We start from the raw sequence: 17,469 nt of genomic DNA, 5'->3' as shown, positions 1-17,469 counted from the left end.
CTGTCCATCAAGTAACAAAATGCTCAGGTATGTTTCATTCGCCACATCAGACGCTAAATGTGGTCGCCATTGTTGTGCAAGCCGTGATATTCCGAATGGTGTTTCACTTATGTGCATTCTGGTTTGGACATTGTTTACCTTCTGTAGAGAACTAACTGCAGTTTGGTTTAATTGTTTTGTGAGGAAAATTTATAACTAAAGAACAATCTATTCAATGACGAATCCTAGGAAGTTTTCGTGGAAAAACAGTAGACAAAAATAATTTGAATTAAGTTCTGAAAAGAAAATATATTAATTGTAAAAAAACTTGAAACTATCTGTGAAAATTAAGTATTAACTAAAACAATGGGAGGAAAAATCCATTCAGTTATTCTAACCTTAACACACCAGTGTGGAAACGAACACAAAAAAGTAAAACAAAGACTTGAGTTTAACTTGGTATGTAACAGTATAGTGTATTTCACCAATCAAGAAAACTAGTAAAGAAGTGACGTTGGAAAAAAATCTTGATTGTGCTATAGTTATCAAGTACGGGTAAAACTTACTAGTAATTAGTTTTATGGTATTGGTTTACAAAGGAAAACTTTTGAATATAATTTTATATCATTTCGTTAAATTTATTTGAAGTTGTGTCGTCTACACAGTTGCCTTGTTTTACATTTCGTTCATCTATATACCATAATTATTTAACAGTAAGTAATAGTGAAAAGTCATAGTTTCACATGCTATTCTTTTTACACGATGTTGTCTCTTCCAAACGTTGTTACTTTCACGATATTCTTCTATTTATCAAATGTTTTGGTAAAGTTACTTATTTAAATCAATACAGAGACAATTGTTTACCAGGACTGTAATTGTCTCTATAGATTACCATGCTGTGTGTTTGACTAGCCAAACCAGACAAAACATCTTGTCCATTAATGTCACAAGCAGCTGGTTATTCATCTTGAGCCTTTCAAGACAGCCTACCCAGAACGGACTGCACATAATAGGCCGAGAGGGGCTGATGGGAAATGCATAGAGGAATCAAGACATATATAAGGGAGTACATTTACGGTTTTGTTACATCGGTGAAAATCCATTAGCCCAACCATATTTACGCAACCGTACTTGCTATCATTCATAGAAGTTAAGGCCAGCTGAAAGGTTTTTCTCAAAAATATACTTTTATTTTGTTTTAGTTGTGAAGCCTATAATCACTTTTATATCAGATGATTTCTAACAATAGTAAAGGAATTAAATCTTTAAAGCGATTGGAGTATTTGAGTTAAATAATTTTAGAAAATCTAGCTTTTAGTTTAAACCTATGCAGATACAACAGATTGTGATCCAAACTAACTATTTAAATATTTTGGAAGTCATAGATTCAATTAATTCCAGTTTTAAAATAATGAACCATATTGAATCGAGCAGACCACATTGAGACTATGATGTTGACCAACGCTAACTCCTAACATGTGATCGTTGCTCCTAACACCAATTTGTGAGCTGAGCAAACCTAACAGCTGATTATAAAAAAGCTGACTGTATCATGTGTCATCTTAGCACAAACAAAGTTGAAAAATACAATTTGTATGGTACCTTACTCAAGACTCACTCGCTTAACAATGCAAATATACCAAGGTTGTATTATTTATTAATTTCGTTACATAGTATTTACTCTAACGATTATACTTGATTTTGTGTAAACCTGTATAATTAGGTAACGTGTTATTAATCATGCGTGAAGGTTATTGCGTTTCAGATCGATAGTTGTTTAGTATTGAACCACGAACAAATGCGAATTTTAAAACCTAAAAATTGAATACAGGGTCTTTGTACAAACAATGTAAAAAGGTGCGCATTGAAAAAAGGTCAAAGATTACTTAAAGATTGTAAATGAATGAGATGATTTGAACCAGGCAACATCTAATCTCTAGGTAAGCCAACAATATTGTACAACGGAAAAAAAATAAACAGTATCAGCAATCTGACACATACTTTCTCCCATTAGCTTGTGAACAACCGTTATCGTGGGTAAGTGGTGGGAGTAACTATGATATTTTATAGGGAAAATGTCAAAAATTGATATAACTTTTAAACGGTAATTGTTTCAGCAATGGGGGTTGAACTATTTTTTTTTATTATAAGGACCATAAAAAATAATTTTAATCAAAAGCGACTTTTGTATAAAATCCGATTTTTTATGGGGTTTTAATGGGAAAATAACATCAGTTACAATAACTTTTGAACAGTAATGTTTGAGGAAATACTAATTTTTAACCAAAACCGGTTTTTTCAAAAATCCGATTTTTTTAAAACAACCTTCTCACTCGAAAACATTGTATTAAAATTCTTCACGTTTCAACTTTATAAACAAGAACAAGTTTATTTGCTAAATATACCAAAAGACATCACGTAAAACATTACTGTATCGCGGTGAAAAGAATAAAACAACAAACTATTGTCAGCACAGCTGTAAGTTGCGGGTGAAACACTGCACCTGCGAGTTTAGCTGAGCAGAGTCAACTCTAACAAGCCAAAGGTGGGGTTCTGTTTGACTTTATTTCTCTCTCCAGTCTTAAACAAGGTACTTTGTACACATTTGAATAAATCTACCCAGGGGAAACTTGTTCCCTTCTACAGGGTTGTGCGTTTTGAGGTGTTGTGTTTTTATTGTATTTTATTATTTTACAATTTGACGTTGTAGGGTCAAATTGTAACGTGATCTGAATTCAGAAAAAAAGTTGGTGAAAAAAAATGTAATTGCTTTGTTTGAATCTACATATCAACGCTGTTTTTAAATACTTAAAAACCTTGGCGTGTTTTTGCAAAAAAATATGGTTGTGTGGATTACACTAGTAAAAGTACAGGCTATTTTTGAAACTAAAGTACATATTAGTTATGAATGTTGAGTAAAGTGGCGCCAGTCTAGGCATTCAAGAATTTTGTATATTTGAAGAATTTCATTTGAAGTTTACTGTATTTAATTACTAAGCTCCATTGTGTCCTCAAAATTTCATCGCGTCTTGAAATTAATCTGGAGCATAGAAATAAATAATTTGCTTTAAATTGTGGGAGATTATTTAAACATCTATAGTCAAATCTAAAGATCTTTTTGATGTGTTTCTCTAGTTAAATTATCCTACATTTTGAAATTGGTAATTTTTATTCTCTTTCTAGGATGATTTCACATGTTGCACTTGCCATTTCAATTAAAACACCACAATGGACCCGTTTGTATTACGACATTTACTTGGTTTAAAATGCTTTATGGTTCGTTTACCAACATGAAATAAATAGTTATCCACAAATATGTTATTGATGAATACCTTCAACACGTTTTGAACGATTCCAAAAGAAAAAAAAAATCACTTAAAATTGTCTTAAGATAGGGACGTAAAGACCTAAGTAGAGTATAATATTAACCTGCATAGATCCGAAGCTAATATTAACCTGCATAGATCCGAAGCTAATATTAGCACTAAGTTAAAATTATTATTAAACTGATTAATTTCCCAAACAATTATTTGAATAAGTAAAATACGACGGAATACACTAAACTTGACGGTAACACAAATGAGAAAGATAAATACCTGAATTGGGTTGTGGGACGACATGTTTTCACTGCATACACAGAGGAACTGAGGATGTTAATAGCTTCAACTTTACATACGAAACAAACAGGAAAATTTGGTCTTGGATGGAACAAATATTGGTCTAACTAAGAAAATTACTTTATAACATGCAATCAACGTATACATGTATAAAGTAACTATGCAAACGCCCTGTTTTAGTTTGAACAAATTATTTTGTTGGTGACGTTAAATTATATACCATGGTAGTAAAAAAATTTACAAAGGTTGTTAGAATTTCAAACAATGTTTTAAATAAGGCTATAATTCTTAAAACTATGAAAAGAGGAAATCTGCATTTAATAAAAACATCAATCTGTATCAAGAGTTTCAAAAAAGTACTGATTTTTTATACAGTAATTTTTATGGAAATTGTGTCAAACAAATAATGTAAACATATAAATAAAAACTTAGGCTAAGTAATAAAGGGATGGTCAAAGGCATCTTTCACAAATTAAATACAATACATATTCATATGTATAGTAATAAATTTAGTGTCATTTAACTTTTCCCAAAGTAATAGACTTAGTCAAAAAGTGTTTGTTTTTACATAAACAAAAACCGTTGCATCACTGTCAAAACTACCCACACACCCCACAATCATTCAAATGACAGACTTCTTTAAAAATAGAAAATTTGAATATAATATACCAAAATAAATAAACAAATTTCTAAATAACATTAGGAAGTTGTTAACATGTGCATTTAAAGGTTTATTGCGGACATTTTCCATCACGAATGTAAAAAATAATACACAATGTTTCGGGATCTGGAATCTGATCCCGTCCTCAGGTGAAAAAAACTTAACTAACACATTACAACTAACAATACACAAACGCCCAACCTAAGTTGGAATACACTACAGAGGGTAGTAGTCAAAAAATATGCACTGTATATAGTTTGTATGTACTGTATGTATACTGTTACTGTACTGTATGTATACTGTATGTTGTGTACTGTATGTTGTATGTTGTATGTGGTATGTACTGTATGTAGTTTTTTACATTCGTGATGGAAAATGTCCGCAATAAACCTTTGAACAACATTAACTCACCATCACCAACAATGAACTTCAAACAAAGAATGTGTATTTAGGTGGTTTATTTAGTTTTATTTGGTAAAAAGTACTCAATACTTTTCACTGCTTGTAAAGTAAAACAAATCAAGGAATTAACCTTATGTTTTAACTTTAAAATGTCTGCTACAGTTTTTAAACTATTCAAGAGGCAGTTTAAGGTTGGTATTATCAACTAGTGTGATCGTAAAAGCCTTTGAAAGATGACCGTCGAGTGTCTTAGCCAATAAGCTCAGGTTACTGCTCCCTTGCTCAACATTAACTAGATTTATAAGTCATTGACTTCAACGAGAGAGAAAATCCGTTAAAGTCAATTGATATGCAAATAATCCATTCTACATAGCATGTATTTATTAAATTGAACATTTTTATTGAATTGATTGTCTATTCCCTTATAAGTCTATTGACCTTTTGGACGAACTAGAATTTCTTAAAGTCAGTGCTCCTTTGTTTAAAATTAATTAGATTTATAAATTGTTTACTTGAGATGGGAGAGAACATCAGTTGCAGTCAATTGATATGCAAACAATTCATTCTACATAACATGTATTGATTAGATTGAACATGTTCATTGAATTAATTGAATATGGCTATATAAATTTAGTATCTTTTCAGACGAACTAGATTATTTTTCCTCCGGTTTATACAGAGGCGTATTATTTATATTATTCTGTTCTAAATATATATTTTGCTTGAAAACTGTTATCTAGACACATCTATTTTCAAAACATTGATCGTTCGGGATTCATATCCTAATAGTGAAACACTCTAAGGTCGACCCTAAAATGAAAGAGGACCATTTAATCGACAACAGTGATCTAAAATATACACAGATTTCACAATAGGTTTTCTACAGTTGAAACTCACTATGATTTATTGTAAGCAACTTAAACGTAATGCCAATTGTTAAGTGTTCAATCAGTCTTAACTGTTATACTTAATATGACATTGGGTAAATGTAGAGCTGGTTATTATATTAAGATCCATTAATATAATAACCCACTAATTCCATTAAACTCTGGTACTCTAGATAAAAAAATAGATGTACACTAGATTTTCTTCTGCATGCAATTTTACTAATTAACTTATGCAATGACACACACAAAGATACGAAGTTGAAACATTTCTAGTATTTAAATAGTTAATATTGTTCTGTACAAAGTTGTTTTGAAATAGGTTTTAATTTTCAAATTTCCAATTTCTTTAATATTTTATCTTATACTACATTATATTTAATTTTTTTAATCAATCCAAGAATACCACTAAGTTGTAGATAAACGTTATAAATGTTTCTGTATCAATCTTCGTCTTGTTATCTTTAGAGTATCCTTTCATTAATCTCCCCACATACTCGGCGACTGACTCGACAATCTATCTAGTCTGGCATCCCCTGAGGGTTACTGATAGATGGACTTTTCCTCTCAGAATGAATTTTAACTACCCTAGATAAAGTAGAAGAAAGAAAAATCAAGATTTTGAACTCAGGTTCAAACATCTGTTGAGTTAATGAAAAACTTTTAGTGTACGTAAATTGTTCACGACAACTTCAGGAGGGATTTGAAGTTTTTATATAATAGCCGCAGATATTATTCTACATCAGTTATTATATTGTAACTAACGGTGTACCTCAGGGGCGTGCTATAGGTCCATTTATATTGAAAATTGATAATTTAGATAGTTTTGTACGTGTTATGGGCTCCTTACGGTGGTGATTTTGTCAATGATGACTTGATGACCTTTTAGTAAAGTTGAACGTACATTTTGTGCAAATTTCCAAAAATAAGCTGGTTTTAAAATTATTTTTAAATTAACACATGTAGTTTGTGGTTTTGTTGGAGAAGTTAGGAAACATTAGTATTGATTTGCCATTTAATATTTTCCTATCAAAGAAAATCTAACCAATTTTGTGTTAGTAATTAACCTTAATAAGGTCTTACATCTTTGGTCCTATAATTGGTAGATTATGGCTTTTTAATTTGAGTTCCAAGTAATTCCAATAGCCTTCTGTACGTGAACATATGTTTTCAATTATTCCTTATTTGTTTACAAAGCTTGTTATGAACAATTGTCGTTTACCTTGTGTTTAATTATAATCACAAGTAAACAGATTAATATTATGACGAATCTATGACATTCTATATTTTGAACAGTTTGATTGTCTGACATAATTATAGTTTTTTACCCTTTTATGTTCTAAGTACAGGACGATCTATCCCTTTTGTGCTTATGCAATCTTCAATTTGTTTTCTACTTATCTTTTTGTTACGTATCTCAGGTTTACCGCAGAACAAATGTTAAGTTGGGGTTTATATTTAACCTATGTACAATACCAAGAAGAAAATAATTTTAAAATTCCACAACCTACCAACCTTAGAAAAAATAGCCATTAATTAATTTCAGCATTTTATTTATTTTCCGTAAATTAAAAAACATATAAAAAGTATATACCTATATTTTTATACAATACTTATAGCTTATGTAACAAAATGTTGTTATTTTCTATTTATAATTCAGTTAAGAAAGTTGCTAACCCAAGCTAAGTAGGGTTACTGAGCAAACTTTCGTCATAGTTAGAACAACTTGAGTCAAAGTTTACCACTGAAACTTTAAAGGTTGAAATTTTCCTTGTAAACAGCTTCAATTCCTACTTTATTACTTTTTAATCGACCGAAATGATTTACCGATCACTAATTTAAATTTCTGTATATACCTTGTTACCTTAATTGTGCTAAGTTGGATTAACAACACTATTAATTATTTCTCTAAAGTTGTAGTGCATATACAAAACCCCTGTACATTATAATAAAGTTTACACTTCGACAATAATCATTAATTACACGTAATTGTGTATTGCCATGTGAGCAATATTCTCTTTCATCAGTACCACTCATAACCAATTCATAGGCTTGTAGTACTGCCCAAAGAAGCATCTTTCTTGTCATAACTTACATGTGAGCAATATTATCTTTCAGCAGTAACACTCATAACCAATTCATAGGCTTGTAGTACTGCCCAAAGAAGCATCTTTCTTGTCATAACTTACATGTGAGCAATATTATCTTTCAGCAGTAACACTCATAACCAATTCATAGGCTTGTAGTACTGCCCAAAGAAGCATCTTTCTTGTCATAACTTACATGTGAGCAATATTCTCTTTCAGCAGTACCACTCATAACCAATTCACAGGCTTGTAGTGCTGCCCAAAGAAGCATCTTTCTTGTCATAACTTACATGTGAGCAATATTCTCTTTCAGCAGTACCACTCATAACCAATTCATAGGCTTGTAGTACTGCCCAAAGAAGCATCTTTCTTGTAATAACTAACATGTGAGCAATATTATCTTTCAGCAGTACCACTCATAACCAATTCATAGGCTTGTAGTACTGCCCAAAGAAGCATCTTTCTTGTCATAATTAACATGTAAGCAATATTATCTTTCAGCAGTACCACTCATAACCAATGCATAGGCTTGTAGTACTGCCCAAAGAAGCATCTTTCTTGTCATAATTAACATATGAGCAATATTATCTTTCAGCAGTACCGCTCATAACCAATTCATCGGCTTGTAGTACTGATAAAGAAGCACCTTTCTTGTCATAACTAACATGTAAGCAATATTATCTTTCAGCAGTACCACTCATAACCAATTCATAGGCTTGTAGTACTGCCCAAAGAAGCATCTTTCTTGTCATAATTAACATATGAGCAATATTATCTTTCAGCAGTACCACTCATAACCAATTCATCGGCTTGTAGTACTGACCAAAGAAGCATCTTTCTTGTCATAACTTACATGTGAGCAATATTATCTTTCAGCAGTACCACTCATAAAAAATTCATAGGCTTGTAGTACTGCCCAAAGAAGCATCTTTCTTGTCATAATTAACATATGAGCAATATTATCTTTCAGCAGTACCACTCATAACCAATTCATAGGCTTGTAGTACTGACCAAAGAAGCATCTTTCTTGTCATAACTAACATGTGAGCAATATTATCTTTCAGCAGTACCAGTCATAACAAATTCATAGGCTTGTAGTACTGCCCAAAGAAGCATATTTCTTGTCATAATTAACATATGAGCAATATTATCTTTCAGCAGTACCACTCATAACCAATTCATAGGCTTGTAGTACTGCCCAAAGAAGCATCTTTCTTATCATAGCTAAAATAACATTTTAACTACATTTCAAAGTGGTCAACTGTTCATGAAATAATAAGTAAAACTAAACTAAACTTTAGTTAAACTAAATTTATTGACTAAATGTAAAGATATCAGTAGTTTTTTCAAAAACGACAATTTTGGATTCTTAATTTTAGCACTGGAGTTTTGAATTTTGTTACTGTGCAATGCAGTGTAATAAGGCTTGTCATGTATACAACTTGTAATATATTTACTTGTTTCTATGTGTTTTAATTGGTTCTACGACGATTTAATTGGTTTAAGTAAAATAGCTTTTACAATTTTTACTCAGCGTAATTCTAAGCCTCACACAAAATAGAGTTTTTGTTCTCGTGGTACATTTATAATTCAGTATGAGAGAAAGGATAGGATCCTCTCCTCGCCGACCACGATTTTCTTCTAACCGTATCTTGGTTTAAAATAATCTTGTATTAAGTAGGTAAAGGGATTTAAGATAAATAGCGATTCGGAATTTTTGTTATTTTACTAAACTTTAAACTTATTTTTTTAACTCTCATAAACTCACTAGTAGAATACTACTCATAACATAGTAAAATGATAAAATTAACACATAGGTACTCTTATACAATCTTTTAATAGTTCCTTTACCATTATTTTCTAATAGTATATTTTGGGTATTTGAGTAATTTATTTCTGAATTAATTAAAAATACTTCGGTAGAAATATTTTCTTAATGGTAAATAAACTTTCCACGAGGAAATCTGTCTAATTGGCATTCAAAAATTCCAAATCCGGTCGATTGCGCTTTAATATCCCCAAAAGTGAACATTCTATTTGTACAGAATCTGAATGAAAAATCAAACGTGCAAACTCAGCTTGTTAAAATCGACTTTCTTCAGTAACAATTCTGCCGATTGTTTTTTAGGACACTGGTTTTCTTCTACTCATAACTACATATATTCATCAATATTTATTTAGTTTATTATTATCTTGAATACACTTTGTACTTTCCTGTTTGGATGGTACAATTGTTTTTTTTTTTTTTTTTTTTTTTTTTGGGGGTATGTAGATGACCTAGCAATTTTGTTACTCAATCTGTCAGTACTCTTTCCCGATAGCTTTCATAGTAATTATCTTCACTTTTAATATTTGAAAATCATATCATCATTTATTTGGGTAGGCTTACATTAGCCTATATTTAAAATAAGGTTGTAATATAATGTAAATTGTTGATTCAGCACTTTGATGGTAAAATAAACTTTTTGAACCAGATACTTCAGTAAACACCTTCGTTGGTTGAAATAAAACATATGAGATACAAAATGAAACAATTATGGACACTTGGGGTGATACAAATAAACAGTAGATATTTGGGGAAGGCCGATTCGGGTGGGTGATTTAGGTGTACGAAATTCATATTCACTAGTTAATCTCTAATAAATTTTAGAAATTAACACGTTATTACGTTACTTTACGCTTTCTGTTACATAATATACTATTACAAAATTATCTATTACAATAATTTACGAAACCAATTTGTTATTTAGAAACGGAAAAACTAAATAGTTATTAACTTGCTAGAGTAATCAACTTCATAGAGTAATTAATCATAAATGAGAAAAAAAAACATTCTGTAGAAAGGTTTTTTAAGTTTAGGAGTAAAATCTTTTCTAATTTAGATTTAAAATAATAATAGTTTAACTGTTTGTGTTTCAAACGTACTTATAGCATTGTGTTTAACCATATGTTTAATTAATTGTAACGTTCCAACTTAAAGTTGAAACCGTTATCTCCTTTCCCCATTTAATTCAGTTAGGTAGTTTGGGTTCCGGTTAAGTCTTGACCGGATACTTCTAAGTGTTGCAACAGCTACGGATAATATTAAGTTTCAAAACGAGTAATTCAAATGTTATAATTTTAAGTGTTAATATTGGCATAGAGTAGTAGTAATATCGATGAGGTAACAAACGAGTTTTTCAGAATTAACTTTCTCACTTCTGACCCTTGATTTATGCCAGTATAAAATATTTATTTCTACCTTATTATATGTTTTGTAGTGATTGCTGCATATTCAGTTGTAGCAATCACAATAAAACATATAGTACATTTCCATCAGGGCAGGTGAAAAACGATCAACGATAATTTACTAAACAACGTAAAATTCCCATGAAAAAAAATATACAAATCAATTTCGCACGTGTATTCGTAAAAGAGGACACACCTATAAATGTGACACTCGCCAATTATCATGCAGTACAAGTTGACTTCAAAAGACGTTTTAAATTAAACAATTCGTTTATATTAAAACGGGTTTAGTATAATACAAAATCATATTTAGTGAAAACTTGCGAACTTATGACAAAATCGCCGTAACATTTAGTTGGGTTGGCGCTGTTCAGTGCCTTGTTATCTTCAAACCTCGGACCATTGCCTTAACACACGCTGTCGTGCATCCGTGGTTATGTAGCGAACTAACCTTAACCCAGAAAAGGTGAATACTTTATGTCAATCTTTATGCACCGTGCTATATTTTTGCCAACAATATGTCAATTATATAATATATCAATACTATTATAAATTACTCATGGAGGGTATAATTATATTATATATAAAAAAAGAAAAAAACTGTGTATTTTGCCTGTCAACTGTAGGATTATTGTTATCAGCTGAGTTATACAGTTATGAATCATCTGCCATTTAGTTTGTTTACATGATTATTGTTTTTGTAAATATATAGTTTTGATTGAGTTTACTTAAATGAGTTTTATAAATTAATTATTCTATATTGGCGACGAGAAAATGCCGAGGAAAACAGACCAGTCTCAGTATAAGAGTGTAATTGACTGTAGTAACATGTCTTGCATACAAGATAGAATGAGCAGATTTTCATTTAAAGAGTATAATAGTGAACAATTGTGGGAAGACTACATAGCTCGTTTTGAGTTGACCTGCAGAGTTAAGGGACTGGGTGGTGCTGACTTAGAAGAACAAGCGGCTCGGCGAGATCTTCTATTGGCAAATATCGGAGAGGAGCACCTCAGGGCACTGTCGGACCAGATGTATCCAAGGGTCTGGGAGGAGTGTACCTACGACGAAGTCAAAGAGGAAGCCAACCGGTTGTTCAAGCCTACAAGGACCCTTTTTGCAACAAGGTTTGAGTTTGAAAGAGCTATAAGAAAAGATGGTGAGACATTTATTTTGTTTTATAACAGATTGAAGTCTTTAGCTAGAAGTTGTAAATATGGAGATAGCTTAGATGAACGAGTACGAGATAGGTTTGCAGTAGGAAGCAACTGTCCAGAATTTGAAGTTGAAGTCAGACAAAGATGGCCCGAGGGAGTTGATAACCGAGGTGAGCTTGTTAAGTCAACAGTAGTACTAGAGTTAGCTCAATCCATGGAACGTGCGAGAGAAGAAGTTTCCAAACATGCGTGTAAAAATGAGATTTTCAAAGTAAGTGACAGTAAGGAAAAGAGGAAACCAGAGGTACAGAAATCTAATGGCTTCAATAGGTGTTATAGATGTGGGTTTACACATGACCCTAGTGAAGATAGATGTCCTGCTATTTCTGCTGTGTGCAAGAAATGTTCAAAGAGAGGCCACTTCGCAAGAATGTGCAAAAGTAAAAATAATTTTGTCAAGAGAACAGATGGTAATTTGAGAAAAGTAGATGATTCTTGTAATCAAACTTATGATAATGAGTGTAGTTCTGATATTGATGTTAGTGGTACACAAATTAGGTCAGTCAAGAGTAAGGTTCCCAGAGCTACAATAGATGTAGAATTGAACGGGTATAATGTTAGAATGGAGTTTGATTCCGGGGCTCGGGTGAGTGCTATAAGTTTGTCTCTTTGGGATAGGATAAATTCAAGTGGCGAATCTCTCAAAAAGACGTCTGATGTCATCACTGGCTATGGGAAAAATAAGCTAGAAGTCATGGGTAAGGCTTTTGTGGACGTTACTTTACGTAATCGTACTAAGCGATTGCCGGTCATTGTATTACTAGAAGATGATGTTCCATTATTTGGGTTGCCGTGGAGTGTAGCTTTCAATCTTAATTTACCTAGAGAAGTAATGGTTAGGCGTATTGACAATGGAAAGACAAGTAGTAAAGAGGCAGGTAAGAACGAAGAAAGTTATAGAAAAGAGTTACAAAAAGAAGTAGAGGCATTAACTCAGGAGTTTTCCGAACTCTTTCGTGATGAGCTAGGAACGATATCTGACTCTAATGAAGTCATCCATCTAAAAAGTGGAACAAAATCTGTATCTTACGGGGCACGACGAGTTCCATTCCCCTTAAGGGAGGCAGTGGAGCGAGAATTACAGAGATTAGTACAGGAAGGAGTTTTGGAACCAGTGGACCCTTCCGAAACACCGATAGAATGGAGTACCCCAACTGTCAACGTAGACAAGGGTGGAGGTAGAGTAAGAATCTGTGGCGATTTTCGTACAACCTTGAATCCAAACATCGTGCCGGAAAGACACCTCTTGCCAACCTTTGATGACTTGACTTCCAAATTAACTGATGGAAAGATATTTTCAGTCATAGATCTTCGAGACGCGTACTTGCAAATGAAAGTACACCCCGAGTCACAAAAGTATCTGACAATAGCAACTCATGTAGGTTACTTTCGCTACAAAAGGTTGCCCTTTGGACTTTCCTCGAGTCCGGCAAAATTTCAAAGGTATATGGAAAGTTTACTAAAAGGACTTAATGTCGGAGTTCTACTTGATGACATAATCATTTCTAGTAAGGATAAGACTACCCATATAACCACTCTTAGAGAAGTTTTGAGGCGGCTAGAATCAAGTGGAATAAGAGCAAAACTATCAAAATGTAAGTTCTTTCAGAAATCTGTAAAGTATTTAGGTCATACAATAGATGGGAATGGTATTCATCCCTCCGAAGACAAAGTTGAAACCATAAGACACGCACCAAGGCCAAGAAACGTGAAAGAATTACGAGCTTTTCTAGGAGCACTAAATTTTTACGAAAGGTACATACCTAATCTTCATGCGATCGCTTCGAACTTGCATAAGCTGACTGGTACGAAGACTAAGTGGAAATGGACTGACACCGAACAGACGACGTTCGACAAGTTGAAGAATATCCTGTCATTAGAGAAGACATTAGTTCCATACGACATATCAAAGCCGATCATTATTGAATGTGATGCTTGTGAGCAAGGGGTTGGCGCAGTGCTGTTACATTTGATGCCGGATGGAACGGAAAGGCCAGTAATGTACGCCTCGAGGACACTAACGGAAGCCGAAAAAAGGTATGCTACAGTTGACAAGGAAGCGATGGCGTTAGTTTTTGCAGTGAAGAAGTTTAGACAATACCTCAGTGGGAGACATTTCAAGGTGAGGACGGACCACAAGCCACTTGAAAGAATATTCGGAATGCATCGAGATCTTACCAAAGTAGTAAACAACCGTTTGGTTCGTTGGGCTTTGTATTTAATGGAGTATGATTTTGAGATCCAGTACATCAAAGGACAGGATAATTGTTTGGCTGATTTTTTGTCTAGATTTTCACTCAAGACACAAGAAGTATTGGATCCAGATGAGAGAGAGATTCGAGCATTGGTTCAGGAGAAAATCGACGTCGTTTATCCAAATCATGAACTTGTACTGGAGTATAAGAAAGACCCAAATATGAAGAAACTTATAGACTACCTGGAACATGGTTGGCCAAAAGATACAGGAAACTTACCACCATCCATGAAACCATATTGGAATAAGAGAGAAGAGCTGACATTAGAAAACGGTATAATCATGCGATTAGGAAGAATAGTTGTGCCACAGATATTGAGAGAAAATGTATTAAAAGAACTCCACAAAGGACATCCTGGAATAGAGGCCATGAGATCCCTATCAAGGTATTATGTATGGTGGCCTAATCTGAATAAGGATGTCGAGGTTTATGTCCGTAGATGCCACCCTTGCCAGAGTAACCGATCATTTGACACAGAAGTACCTCTATATCCTTGGAATGTGCCAAGCGGTCCTTGGGAGCGAATTCATCTCGACTTCGCAGGACCATTCGACAACCGATTCTGGTTAGTAGGAATCGATGCTTACTCAAAATGGGTTGAGATCGAAGTTATGGACCGTACGACAACTGCTGCTCTTGTAAATAGATTAAGGACTTGGTTTTCGAGGTACGGCGTTCCTAAAAAAATTGTATCCGATAATGGCACCCCCTTCACGTCCCATGAGTTTAAGACTTTTTGTAAGAACAATAACATATGTCATGTCACATCGGCACCGTATCATCCAAAAACCAATGGTTTAGTAGAGAGGATTATCAGAACCTTCAAGAGTAGATACAGTGCTTGCAAACAAGAAGATCTCAGTTCATCACTTGCACTTTTACAAGTGTTGCTTGCTTATCGAAACACCCCACAAAAGACCACAGGCCAACCACCATCAGTCCTTTTCTATGGTAGAAGAATACCAACAGCTTTGGATAGGTGGAGGTGTAATAGCAGAGAGAGAATAGAGAATCAAGTGTGGCGACAGAAGTACTACCACGACTTAAAATCTAAACAAAAGGAGTTTTCTGCCAAACAAGAAGTGTGGGTTCAAAATGAAACGAAGAAGGGCTGGAGACCAGGAACTGTACAAGAAAGGACGGGAGAGCTATCATACAACGTTTTAGTTGGGGGAGAAATAAAGAGAAAACACGCTGACCAGCTGAGAGCAAGAGAAGGTGCAACTGATCCACCTCAATGGAAAATGCAAACGGAACCTGAAGATGAACACAGTTTCGGAAACTCAGGCTAAATTGGGTGGGGAGAAATGTAGGATTATTGTTATCAGCTGAGTTATACAGTTATGAATCATCTGCCATTTAGTTTGTTTACATGATTATTGTTTTTGTAAATATATAGTTTTGATTGAGTTTACTTAAATGAGTTTTATAAATTAATTATTCTATATCAACCAACCGACCAAATTACCTTTAAGTAATAATGCTAACATGGAAAACAGTTAAATACAAACTAAATTAATACAAAAGAAAAAAACGTCCGATATTGCAAGATTAGGGTCCGAAAAAATTTATAAAATGCTGTAATAGTAATACAATTGTAATAAATAAAAAAGTTACTAAACAATCTATTTGGTGCTAAAGTTAAAACTAAAAAAAAAAAAAAAAAAAAAAACTGAGGAAAATATAAAAAATCAATTTATCCTTGTATTTTTGATCTTTAATATTTCCTTGGACGGTAAAAACAATAACTTTCTTTTTAATTACAAATTTATCATGGTAAGTGTTCATTTTACGAAGAGCATAACACTTTACCATGTTCCGTTTGGCCAATACCGGATCCCGTAACGTGTCTGCGCTTGTTTATAGTTCCTGCCATGTAAACCTCTAACTAACAACTACTACCATACTAAATCATACCTAACGACTACTATCATATTAAATCATACCTAACGACTACTAGAAACTAAAGCGCACCTAACGACTACTAGAAAATAAAGCATATTTAACGACTACTAGAAACTAAAGAATACCTAACGACTACTAGAACACTAAGGATATTTAACGACTACTAGAAACTAAAAAATACCTAACGACGACTAGAAACTAAAGCACACCTAACGACTACTAGAAACTAAAGAATACCTAACGACTACTAGAACACTAAGCATATTTAACGACTACTAGAAACTAAAGAATACCTAACGTCTACTAAAAACTAAAGCATATTTAACGACTACTAGAAACTAAAGCACACCTAACGTCTACTAGAAACTAAAGAATACCTAACGACTACTAGAGACTAACCTAACGACTACAGACATACTAAATCATGCCTAACGACTACTAACACAGATGCAGAGAGCTGTGGAGGCAGTGTGGTGTTGAGGACAAGTATCATTTGAGGTACCAGTGACTACATCAGTGAGTAAGTAAGTATTTAAGTGTACATTTTGTAAGGTTGTCGTTTATAAGGTATGTTCAGGAAGCTACATTAAAATAATCGTTTTCATACAATCCTGAAGTGCATAGAGTGCAAATATATATACTTATTTTTACAGCAAAAGAGGTTTATGTGTGGTTGAAATGGCTTGTATTGTAGCCTACAAAGAAAAATACATAAAACTGATAAAAGTGAGAGTGATTTAAAAGCTCTCTCCACTAACAACAAGATCGTTATTGAAAGTTAGTGATGCGTTATATTACTGACTAACATCTGCTTTGGTGTTTCAACTGGTCACTCACAGAATGGAGTGTGGAAATAATCTGTATACAGTTTGTTTGATTGGAAATATACTTTTAGAAACTCACTTAATTCTGTTCATTTATTAGCACGTATGAGTTTAGATTATATGAGTTTTATAACTTATTTGAAACCTCGTCTTTATTTATGGCGGTTGCTTTAGGTTTGTAATAAAAATCAAAAGTATGTGAGAAAATATCGATGGTGAAAATTATCGATTGAGTTGTTGTCCAAAGCTCACCCAATAATAAAATTGTAACCTGTAACTTGCCTTATACGATAAACCTGTAAAAAAAAGTTAAAGACTTATTTACGAAAAGATAAACATGGTAGTATGTTTTTACTGTTTCCACTGATAAAACAATCTCTAATATTTATAAGGCCTAAATTATAATCATA

General features: G+C 33.1%; 1 protein-coding gene across 1 annotated transcript; it reads left to right on the top strand.

The window, feature by feature from the left end:
* Positions 1-11,707: 11,707 nt before the first annotated feature.
* Positions 11,708-15,622, top strand: LOC128984804 (uncharacterized protein K02A2.6-like). The gene has a single exon (XM_054404171.1). The coding sequence runs from the start codon at positions 11,708-11,710 to the stop codon at positions 15,620-15,622; it is 3,915 nt and encodes a 1,304-aa protein (XP_054260146.1).
* Positions 15,623-17,469: the final 1,847 nt, after the last annotated feature.

The sequence above is a fragment of the Macrosteles quadrilineatus genome, unplaced genomic scaffold (assembly GCF_028750875.1).
Source record: "Macrosteles quadrilineatus isolate MER2022 unplaced genomic scaffold, UCM_ALF_1.0 Scaffold_2__2_contigs__length_208266976, whole genome shotgun sequence".
Taxonomy (NCBI): Eukaryota; Metazoa; Arthropoda; class Insecta; order Hemiptera; family Cicadellidae; genus Macrosteles; species Macrosteles quadrilineatus.
This window is presented reverse-complemented; position numbering and strand designations above follow the sequence as displayed.

Coding starts and splice junctions, on each gene's coding strand:
- LOC128984804 (XM_054404171.1), top strand. CDS start 11,708: ATGAGCAGATTTTCATTTAAAGAGTATAATAGTGAACAATTGTGGGAA.